Source organism: Pseudoliparis swirei, chromosome 22 (assembly GCF_029220125.1).
Source record: "Pseudoliparis swirei isolate HS2019 ecotype Mariana Trench chromosome 22, NWPU_hadal_v1, whole genome shotgun sequence".
NCBI lineage: Eukaryota > Metazoa > Chordata > Actinopteri > Perciformes > Liparidae > Pseudoliparis > Pseudoliparis swirei.
In genome coordinates, this window is record NC_079409.1 from 10,174,793 (window position 1) to 10,186,105 (window position 11,313).

Here is an 11,313-nt window from a genome sequence, read left to right on the forward strand (position 1 = left end):
ACCGTACGTTAGTATTACTATAATTCAATTAGTTGGAAACGTTATGGTGCGTTTGACCTGACAATATTCAAGACTAAAACATATACACGGAAGCGTTTGAATTGAATCAATATGTTTGTTTTTAATCGGGGGAAAGCACGAACTCTAGTAATATTTGAAGTAATGTTATACATTTATGAAACCCAACATCACTTAACAATACACATGTGGTTATCATCATAACATATAGCTACAGTAAAGCGAGCCCAAAAGTGGCGGAACTACTAATATCATTGCGATGTTTCACGACGACTTCCTTTGCCAGGCGAACCAGGTTCGTTTGAGCACCAAATCCATGACAGGAGGGTGGCGCTTCATTCAGCGCGTTGACGTTGGAGAACCGGGATCGTAGTCGCAACCTCCGTTTGAAGCTCGAGCTGACTCCACCGCACTATACACGTGCACGATGTCACAATAAAATACCGCGAGCTGAGATTATATTACTTGTTTTGAAGATATTTCAGTATCTCCAGCGCGGACTGGCTTCCCGTCGTTAGCTAGCTTCCTGTTGACGCCGGTTGGGTTGTTGTTGTTGTCGTGGGGATTTAGGAGAGCAGCGATGTCCGAGTCCGGTCACAGTCAGCCCGGGATGTACGGGCAAGGGCGCAGGAGGAGGCGACGCCGGGGGGACAGAGATGTGGGGCCTCCGGGGCTAAATCTGTCCGGCCCCAGTCGGGACCGAGAATATCAACCGAGGGAACGCAGGGTAACGTTCACGTTAACTAGAAAACAAACACACACACGGCATCATCAAGTCTGCTTTGGTTTCACTGCTCGTTGGATTTCTGCACAATAATTGATTCTCACTTTATTTTGGTCGGTCCAGGATGGGAGCGAGGATCCACCGGGCCCTCTCATTCAGAAGACCCCCATTATTCTGGCAAAGCCCCCTGGGGAAAGGGTACGTTCAGTTATAACTGCTTGTATACTAACACATACAAGAATAATTACAACAGAACATGTGCATTTTTTAGGTAGTAGAAATGTTTGAAGGATTTTCATATTGAACACAAAGTGTTAGCAAGACTGTAATATGTGAAATTTATGTTGATATCAAACTTGAGAAGAAAGTGTGGTTATAAATACTATTACGTTAATTATTTGACAGACACTTTTGCTCAAGGCAATGTAAAGTATTTATACATTTACGTTAGTCTTTCAAGAATGTAGGAATATGTCCACAATGTCAACAAAATGAGTCCCAATTAATACGCCATTGTTACAGAAAGTAAAAGTGTTTTGTGTTCAGGTTGTCTACTTCTTAGATTATGTGATCTATTGACCTGTACTTGTTGGACTCCTTTTCAAGGCCAAGCCCTCGCAGAATGCACCTGTCAGTGGAGCTCCAGTTCTGGAGAAGCCCATTATGCTAATGAAAGCCAGGGATGATGGAGCGAAGCTGGGAACCGCTCCTGATGCGGCAGCTCAACCCTCTGGTCCTGGGCCCTCCAAGATGGAGAGGGAGGGGCAGCGACCCACCCAGCCTGTATACCAGATCCAAAACAGAGGAATGGGTGCTTCTGCATCAAGTAGCGCTGTGGACCGTGAGCTATTTGACAAAAATAATTGTTTTCTACTGTAAACTGTGATTGTGCGACTACTTGGATGCACTCAATCGAGCCAAATCACACCTGCGTAGAAAAGAAAAAGAAAGTAAAGCTTGAATGTTTTCACATGACTTCCAGCCATGGTTGGCCAGTTTAAACTCCTCCCTCCTGAGAAGATGAAGCACAGCATCAAGCTCGTAGATGACCAGATGAATTGGTGTGACAGTGCCATGGAGGTGAGTTAACGTTTAATACAATTTAGTTGATTGTGGAACCATTGTACTAAAGGATGTGTTCGTATTTTCAATATAATGAACTGTCTGTTGTTAAAAGAAGTGTTGTTGTCATGTGTTGCAGTATCTGAGGGACCAGACAGATATGTTGGTGGTGGGAGTCATTGGCCTGCAGGGAAGTGGGAAATCTACAATCATGTCACTGTTATCTGCCAACACTCCTGAGGAAGATCAACGGTGAGTCTGGTTGTAACACCAACAATGAGCTCGAGCTTGTAGACTGCTTGGTTATCTGCATTTGTTTCATCTGACAATCAAAATCAGAACAGTGGCTAAAATAGAAGTTGAACTATGAAGAAGTCCACAGTAAAAGGATGAGGCTTTCCCCTAATGACAGAAAATATCATCTAGTACAGGGGTCGGGAACCTATGGCTCTTCTGGTGACGGCATACGGCTCGCAGACAATTTTGAGTTAAAAAAACAAAAAATCTCTGCCCGACCCCCTGTAATTTTCTCTATCGCGCCAGATTACAGCAGAAGTAATGTCAGGTCCTTTTCTTAAAGACGTCTTTGTTCTTTTATTAAACTAAACGTCTGTTATTGATCGTATCTACACAACAGCATGTCATTTCTGTCTCTACGTGTCGCGGTAACACTTCTCGGTTCGCCGTCTCGCGCGCCGCAGAGCTCCGATACCGGCGTGTGCGCGCACATCGGGGCGGAGCAAAGAAAAAGTCACCTGCACCCCCCCCCCCCCCCCCCCGTAGCATCATGCAGCACCAGAAGTTGCATTAAAACAAAGACATATTTTATTTATTATCCGTTAAAAATACTATATGGCTCTCAATGCAATATATTTATAAATATTTGGCTTTTATGGCTCTCCCGTCAAAAAGGTTCCTGACCCCTGATCTAGTATGCAAGAGGAATTTGAAACGATGAAGGAATGCGTTCCAGATGCCAGTTTAGTGGAAGTCGGTGTGTAAAAAAAGCAGCATATGTATTAAAGTTGCACTTACAAAGTGACGGTCGTCTTTCTGAACACAAAGTACACAAATCTACTTCTGCAGAGGCTAGTGGAGCGTTTCAGATAATCCTATATTATATTGTTTATCAACAGGTATGTGTGTTACACTGTACAATGTCCACACTCTAGACAACAAATATGAACTAATTTGCTTATTCAGACCGTTACATCCTTTACATGCATTTTTGTTGAAGCTTCACCAGTGCAGTCTTTTTAAATGATGCCATGTTTGTTTAGGGGCTATGTATTCAGAGTGCAGACTCCAGAAATCAAGGAAAGAGGAGGAAACCAGAGTACAGGCATTGATTTCTTCATCACACAAGAGAGAGTCATTTTCTTGGATTCACAGGTATGAATGTAGTATCGCGGATGCAGTTTATCTTCCTTTTTCTGTCAGTGTGTTGAGTGTAAGAGTGAACTGTAAATTGAACATCACCTTGGAATAGAAAGTAGTTACGGTTAACCTAACACTGTGTCTGGTTAAATGCTGATGAGCTGTGTGTGAATGATGGCCTTTTGTGTTTTTTCAGCCAATGCTCAGCCCGTCTATTCTCGATCACCTCATCAACAACGATCGGAAGCTGCCTCCAGAGTACAACCTCCCTCACACATACGTTGAGATGCAGGTCAGTGGCTCGCCTGCAGGTGGCAGCAGGTGAAAACACCAGTTTGTTTGCTGAACCTGGAGAGACCAATACACACCGGTGTCCTCAGATTCATCGTTTAATAACAGTTAAGTTTCCGTGTCACATGTAACCACATTAGCACTCTGCGTATGATCTGTCCACAGTCTCTTCAGATCGCCGCCTTCCTGTTTACAGTGTGCCATGTGGTCATTGTGGTTCAAGATTGGTTCACTGACCTAAACCTCTACAGGTTGGTACTTGCTAATCTGCAACGGCTCTGTGTTATAGTGACCGCCAAGATTTACGGGAGGAGAAAAAAAGGGTAGCTCTCAAAGCCCCCCTTCTACCTCAGGAATGTTGAGCATTTCATCTGGTATCTTGAGAGGATATTTGTCTTCTGCTTTTTCATAAGCTCAATAATATTTATATTTCAGTTGGTCATGGAGACAACAAATGCAGTCAAACTTGTGCTGACACTTATTCATCTCGTCCAATACAGTATTTTCAGTTTGAGACTTGAAGAGCACGTTCTAATCATAAGCGACTTTGGGTGCCTTGAGAAGCGCTATATAAAATAAATGATTATTATTATTATTATTATTATTATCATGCATTTGAATACTTCTAGTGATAGCTTTTGAAAAGTCCACAAATTAATTAAAACTATATATATATAATATAAATATGTAAACCAAACCTATATATCTTTAGAAGTTATGGAATTAAAGATACAAATAAAATATGTATTACAACTGTATTCAGAGGCCCATACATGTATTGTAATTGTAACCTTGCTAATTTCCCATCAATTGCAGCAATGGTCTCATGTGGAAGTTGAATGTTCTGTTTGTGGGCAGGTTCCTTCAGACCGCTGAGATGCTGAAACCCTCCACTCCGTCTGCGAGCCATGACAGCACTGGCTCTTCAGGCAATGACGATGGAGCAGAGTACTATCCTCATATAGGTGACTTTTTAATGCAGAAAGGCACAATCTCACACTCATCAACCAGGTTTAAAGAGCTTTTTTTTAAATGTCTCCCTCCTCCAGTGTTCCTCCAGAATAAAGCCAAACGGGAGGATTTTTGCCCAAAGAATCTGAAGAACATGTATATGGTTGTGGACAAATTGATGGCCCACTCTCATCTCAAATACAAAGGTTCGTAACTGCCCGCATATCCTCTTCAATAAACATATACTGTCCATTATGTGATGGCTTTTAAGGGCTAACCATGATTCGTATTTGTTTTCGAGATTTGATGAACAAAACATTTGCTTCATGATGCCGTACCTCCGTTTATCCCTGAATACATGTTTTGTTTTCAGGTATATTGTCCATGCTCGACTGCAATATGTTTCCTGGTTTGGAGCAGGACTATCTGGCCACTGAAGTCAACATGTTCCTCCTTCCTATGCAGGAGAATGATGGGGAGGATACTGTGACTAAAGCAGGTTAGAGAGGATGTATTTTCATATCAGGCAGAACTCAATAGTTTTCCTGTATTTTGTGAATTCATCTTTGTACCATGTTTAGGGACGGGGACATACCCGCTCTTCTCTCTGCTGCCGGTTTACAGAGGTCATCCTGCTTTCTCAACCGTGGTTTCAAAACTCCGCAGCCAAATATTGGCAATGCCCCGCTGTCAGCTGTCACACACCATTCTCACTGAGAAGAACTGGTAAACATCATTTTTTCTATAAAACTATGATGAATTTCTGTAAAATAAATGTGCATGTATATTTTTTTAATAGGTGCAGAGAGAATTTTCATTTAATCTCATTTTAAGGACAGTGCTCTTTTTTTAGTTGCAAATATTATAATATTTATAATAAAGTAGGTTTATGGTTTTTGCAAAAACCAAATCTTCACATTTTGTTTGCACAATGGTTTTTTTTAAAAAGTGAACCGTGAAGTCTTTAGCCCCCAACCTGAAGCTGTACACCTAGGGGGAACACTGAAATGTGTTGTGTTTTTACAGGTTTCACTATGCAGCTCGTATCTGGGATGGGGTGAAAAAGTCCTCGGCCCTCTCTGAGTACAGCCGCCTGCTCTGCTAACTCCTCGGTTGATCTGCTGTCGTATACAATAGCAGTTGCAAGCTGTTATGTCTGATGATCAGGTCACAAAAAGGAAAATGTGGCTCTCAAAGTGGAGACCGTTGTTTGCACCCTACAGGTGGGACAAGTGCACCTGGAGGCCCGGTCAGTGGTAAGGGGTCCGATAATAAAGCAGGACACCGTCTCCAGACTGGTGGGAATGAAAAGCTGCAAACCTCTGGCGCTCAGGGTCAGAAAGTTGTGCTTCTGCTATGTGGAAAGGACACAGCTGCAGCCTGCACGCAAGTGGTGAGAGAGCTAAATAAAAACATCTCTGCTCATGTTCGAACAAGATGGGATATTTTTTTGCTTTGCAAGCCGTTATGGACTTTCTGACGTTTCGGTCTTTTACATATGAAAATGTAGAAATCTGTATTTTCTTTTCATTTTCATTCAAACCTTTATGAAAAGGGTAATTGTGAATTACTCAGAAATAAAAGGAAACTAAAGTAAAAAATATTCTATTGCACTTTTTTTTACACAGTAAGGGTGTTGCCAATCCTCAATGACATATTGTTTTTAAACCTTTTCACAGGACATCTCACCGGTCACTTTCGTTTTTCCCCACACAATCGGTAATGTGTAATCCAGCTACTGTAATAGCCCAACTGATTGAAAGAGGAATGTGTACTGTACATCTTTCCCAACTACCTATAAAGTACAGGTTATGTATGTTGACCTGCCTCAAATTAACTGTTTACATATTCAAGGCTGATTCACCAGCCATCTGAGGGTCAAATTCATTTGATTGTCTTAGTCGGGGAGCTGAAAATCCTAGTAAGATATCTCTTGGAACTAAATCCAAAATTGGCGTTTCCTTTTGATTATGCAAAAAGCAAATGATCAAAATGCAGTTACCACTTTATTACAAACCTCACATCAAAATGACCTGTTTTTTAAATAAAGGGCCAGCATGTGAACAGTCAGTGTTTGCCATTGTGTAGTCACTTGACAAAATAATTAGGAATCCTTCCAAAGTGCCAAAAGCAAACGATCAAATACACTGTTAATTAATATAATATAACATGTTTCAAGACTTTTATAATTGAGAGTGGCAGTTCCTCACATGACAACCATGGACAAACATGTAAACATGCATCGAGTTGTATGACAGTGGCAGGTAATCTTAATATGTATAAAGGTATTTCACTTTCTATTTTATTGGTCCTGCTGTAGGTCTGTCTTTCTATGAATGGATACTCTGTGCTATAGTCAGGGTTGCCAGGTCTGTGTGACAAAACCAGCCCAATATCAGAACTCAAAATATGCCCGTGCCATACCATATACACTGCTTTTAAAGTCCAACAGCATTGCTATCATTGTCAAATGTATTGTAATATCTACAAAGTAACACAAAATGTTTAGTATGCCAGCATTAAAAGCAGTTTTCCCTAAACCGTTATTTCACCTAGGTGCGTGTGTGTATGTGGGCGTGTCCCATGTCCATGTGTGTACGTGCTGATCTGGAGTCAGTTTGGTAGGATTTAGGTATAAATAAATTATTTCATTTAAAATATGGATATTTATTTAAAGATTTTCATGTAATTTGCATACAAAATAGGTCTACCCGAACCAGCGGACAAAAAATTCAACCCGCGGCAACACTTCAAAAGTAGCCCAATTCCGTGGGAAAACCGCGGACCTAGCAACACTGGCTATAGTCCTTCGAGCTATAAGACACCTCGTGCGCGACTGTTTCAATTCAAGTGAAGTTACAAGGTTTTTATTTGTTCTAAGTTTCACATTTAGTCACTTTCAAAGCAGGAATAAAGGTGTGGTCTGAGAATAGGGGCAGTCCCTTCTCAGTAGAATACTTCTCGCCGTAACAGATCAGAAGACTGAACCTTGTTGGATCCCGCCATCGCAAAATGCATCTCCTCACACTGATCTTTGGGATTGTTCTTCTACCTAAAGGCAAGTCCAGGTTCTTTAAAAAAATATATATAATCTAATAGGTACATTTTGAAGAGGACGATTTTAATGTAACATGATTACACTTATCTTTACAAAAGCTAAAAATAACAATGTTTAAAAATGATCTGTATATTGTGTTTTCACAGCCCACACACTGAAATGTTATGAGTGTGCCGCGGGAACCCCAGAAAACTGCAAAGTCAGCGAATGCCCGTCGACAGGTCAACAGTGTAGTGCATTGCGTTTGACTTCCTATGCAGGTATGGTCGTATGTGCTGCATTGTTTTCTTGTGAAACTGCGTCGTCCCGGCTCGGTCTACAACAGCTCCTCTTTTGTTGCAGGTGGTTCAAAACTTGTTGATGTCAAATCCAAACGCTGTGCTTTGACCGCCGAGTGTGTTGAGGCCTCACTCAACTTCGGAATCTCTAAAGTCTTAATTAACAGCATGTGTTGCAACGCCGACCTCTGCAATCAAAAAATTGCGCTTGGTAACGTACTTGTATTGTCTACACTGAGAACTGTTTTAGTTGCAGGAGCAAACATTGTTGAAAATATGACTACTCTTTTTCAAGGTTAGAGTTTGTTGCATGTGTCATTTTTAAGATGTAAAAATAATGACTTTTTAATTTAAAAAACAGAATAATATAGATGTTTAACACATATAAACATTGTGGATTGATGATGCCAGGGAAGGTATCAGAACCCGAGACACTATGCTTGGAACAAATATGGTTTGAGAAATAAGACTCACATTTCAAAACAAGCCAGTATGAGGAAATTACTTTTCTCCAATATCAACATCTGATATCGAGGAGCCCAAAGGCAAGATACCCCCAACTGCCACAGTGCAGCTGTGTGTGTATCTGTTCATGCATCTGTGTTGGAGAGAGAGATACTTTTTTTAAATTTTTGAATTTGAATGCTATAAAAAGCTATTAAAAAAAAGGCACTAAAAGACAAATATTGCATTTTAATAACCCCACAATCCTCCCACTTTATAAAACCAAATAGTAGAAATAAAGCATGTTTTGTATTACAGTGTCCATCCAATCAATTCCAAATGGTAACAAGTGCTTCCAATGCAAAGGAAAAGAGTGCACCGCAACTCTAAACTGTGAGGGAACTGAGGACCACTGCATCTCAGCCAAAAGTAACAAGCATTTACCATCTTGCTCTCTTTCACATGTGTCCTTTGTTCAGAGAAGGATTCAAATAGATGAACGCACTAACAATATTTGCTTTCTCTCAGTGAATCTCGGAGGTGAATCTGTGACCATGAAGGGCTGTGCCTCCAAGCTTATGTGCTTACCTGAAACCAAAAAGACTTCAGGATTCATGAGCGCGGAAATAAGCTGCTGTCAGGGGAATTTCTGCAACAGCGCCGGCAGCACAAGAGCTGGCCTTCTGCTCCTGGCGGCACCGCTGGTCTCTTTGGTCGTGCTCTCTTAAATGGTTGTCAGCAGCATAATGTTTATTACAATTGTCAAGAATATTTTGATGTCATTAATAAAAAATGTTAAAAGCTTTGTATTCTGATTTTGGTTGTCATCAGTCCTCTAAATCCTGTCCAAGTCATTTAAAAAGTGTGTGTGTTTGTCAGTTATTCAGAATACTGTGTTTTAAGGTTGTTACATGTAAAAGTTGCCATAACTAAATATATTTTTAAAGGTCTGAGTCTGGCCCTCAGCCTGTATTTGCTTATTCTAGTAAGTAGTTTAAGGCATCCCTGAGTTTTATGGGTCAACATCTGTGAGTCTTCCTCAAATGTTCGAGAGGTGACGGGACCTTGAGCAAGTCTGTGCCCAGATGCCTATTGTTTCTATAATGTTCACATGAGCCTGTCCCCATCTCTTGTCAGTTGTGTATAATTGGTAATAAATGTTAATACTGAAGAGGCATTTTAAATGAACAGAATATCCCCACCTAGGGCTCAAAGTTTAACTAAAGAATTAGAGCAGTGCACTCAACAGAATGCAGATCTCCATCAAGTGTGTCTAACGAGCACTGCTATATGTTTGATTGAAGGAATAAAATCACGTTTGATGCTTCCACTCAATTTGTTTTCTACGTGATGCCCAATAAAAGGTAACAGGATAAATATATGCATCCTCTCCTCACTCTAAGCATGCGCCACACAAAATGACAACATATGACCCAGGCTGTGGTAGGTGGTGATAGGGCTCTTGTCATGGGTAAAGTCTGTCCTGGTTGTGCGACTTCTCAATCTTAAGACTTCAATTCCTCCCCCCAACAGATCCAATGAAGCTCGATATCTTGTTAAACTTACTAATAATGTTTTGTCTTTCGTCAAATACGGGTGGGTACCCATTGCTTTGGAACAAGTACCATATAACTCGTAGGTCAGCAGGCTGGGAGATACTGTCGGAGAATTAGCAAGGAATGATGATTCATGAGCTCCTCATGCCAGTGATGCTGCTGGGGGGGTGAAGGAGAGCATGTTTCCTGTCGAAAGAGGAAGCAGTTGAAGCACAATTTGAGTTTTTTTTTAAAAGCAGTTCAAAATATGAGTGTCGTTTTCACTCAGTGTTTCATTTGAATTATTTTTGGAATAAGAAGAAAAAAAAGTATTAAACAATTTAGTGTAACAGAACTATCAATTATTTCCTTCAATAATTTTTTTACATCCAATTCTGGGCAGTATCTTTCTAAAAAAGCTAGCATTGGGAAATGTTATACTTGCATTTCATTTTCTAAGTTTTTGGAAAAAAAAGAAGAAAAAAACTGCCTGGCAAAATGAGAAGAGTCAATTACATGTTTAGGAACTATTGCAGACTGTGTTGGTGAAGAAGAGATCTGGCATAGGACTGCTTTACAGACTATTGGCTTCTTAAATAAAACGATCATCATTATTTCTCCTTACTCTGTACACGATGCTCTTTTCCTGCATTTGTCCCCCAGTGAATCATGCAAAGCATGTCGAAGCTCATCCGGTCTTTAGTTGATGCTGTAAATGTCCGTGTGGTGACAGACCTCCACTCAGTGGTTCCACTCTTTCTGGTGTCAGTGGATGCTGCCATATTTCCATGTGAGAATTGTAATATGTTTTGGGCGTGTGTGTGAGGCAATGCAGGTTACTTTGCTTGCCTCGCCCTCAAGAAATTCATTCTTTGTGTGGCTGATAGTCAAGAGTGAAAAGGAGGCAGACATTCTTTTTTCATGTCGGCATTAAAGCAAAGGTATTATTCTTGCATAACCATCACATACATTCTGTGTTACGGCCTCTTGGGTGCCTAGGGGTACACAGGCCGTAACATACATGTATAAGAGAGACCAGCATTGGCAAGGGTGAAACAAAGGGAGGCAAACAATAAGTCAGGTGAAGTATTAAAGCAATAAGGACGATTTGACAGTTATGGATGAACAAATGTAAAACTAAAACGGATGCAAAAAGGCGTCAGGGTCTCTAAGGCCGTGACAGAGCACTTAACAGTTTGGTGGTCTCTCTCGATGTTCAATGGTGTGTATTGCATCACGGGCTGTCCAACCTTCTTGTTTCCAGCGTTCATAATGTATTGGTGTCTCTGCCCTGTCTTTATAAAGGAAAGGTGAAGAATGATTGATGAATTTAATTATACATCTATCTGAAAAATGTGTCTTTTTTTAAAGCTCATCATGATTTTATTATGTCATTGTTGCACCACCCGCTATAACACATTCCTTTTATATGTAAATATACATGGCAATAAAAAGTTTCTGATTCTGATTACTTATTGAGCGACATCAGAACGGACCCTGAAAAGTTCACGGAATCAATTTAACATCAGTATAATTAAATGTTGCAATGATAAAAGAAATACACAAACCACTTGT

The 11,313-nt window shown here is 40.6% G+C and overlaps 2 protein-coding genes across 2 annotated transcripts; both read left to right on the forward strand.

Moving 5' to 3' along the window:
* The first annotated feature begins 21 nt into the window (after positions 1–21).
* smg9 (SMG9 nonsense mediated mRNA decay factor) lies at positions 22–6,026 on the forward strand. Its single transcript, XM_056444848.1, has 13 exons — positions 22–745; positions 866–940; positions 1,349–1,583; positions 1,725–1,822; positions 1,944–2,056; positions 3,085–3,196; positions 3,378–3,473; positions 3,638–3,723; positions 4,331–4,437; positions 4,522–4,629; positions 4,797–4,922; positions 5,005–5,149; positions 5,450–6,026. The coding sequence occupies exons 1-13, from the start codon at positions 599–601 to the stop codon at positions 5,526–5,528; spliced, it is 1,527 nt and encodes a 508-aa protein (XP_056300823.1). The 5' UTR covers positions 22–598; the 3' UTR covers positions 5,529–6,026.
* A 98-nt stretch (positions 6,027–6,124) lies between these two features.
* LOC130213340 (urokinase plasminogen activator surface receptor-like) lies at positions 6,125–9,012 on the forward strand. Its single transcript, XM_056444868.1, has 5 exons — positions 6,125–7,481; positions 7,628–7,741; positions 7,824–7,970; positions 8,522–8,632; positions 8,732–9,012. The coding sequence occupies exons 1-5, from the start codon at positions 7,436–7,438 to the stop codon at positions 8,929–8,931; spliced, it is 618 nt and encodes a 205-aa protein (XP_056300843.1). The 5' UTR covers positions 6,125–7,435; the 3' UTR covers positions 8,932–9,012.
* The last annotated feature ends 2,301 nt before the right edge of the window (positions 9,013–11,313 follow it).

What these genes read in the sequence shown, in the direction of transcription:
- smg9 (XM_056444848.1), top strand. Translation starts at nt 599, where the DNA reads ATGTCCGAGTCCGGTCACAGTCAGCCCGGGATGTACGGGCAAGGGCGC. An exon ending in ATCAAGTAGCGCTGTGGACC is followed by an intron (nt 1,584 to 1,724) that starts GTGAGCTATTTG and finishes CATGACTTCCAG; the next exon opens with CCATGGTTGGCCAGTTTAAA. An exon ending in ACTGACCTAAACCTCTACAG is followed by an intron (nt 3,724 to 4,330) that starts GTTGGTACTTGC and finishes GTTTGTGGGCAG; the next exon opens with GTTCCTTCAGACCGCTGAGA.
- LOC130213340 (XM_056444868.1), top strand. Translation starts at nt 7,436, where the DNA reads ATGCATCTCCTCACACTGATCTTTGGGATTGTTCTTCTACCTAAAG. An exon ending in GATTGTTCTTCTACCTAAAG is followed by an intron (nt 7,482 to 7,627) that starts GCAAGTCCAGGT and finishes GTGTTTTCACAG; the next exon opens with CCCACACACTGAAATGTTAT. An exon ending in CAATCAAAAAATTGCGCTTG is followed by an intron (nt 7,971 to 8,521) that starts GTAACGTACTTG and finishes TTTGTATTACAG; the next exon opens with TGTCCATCCAATCAATTCCA.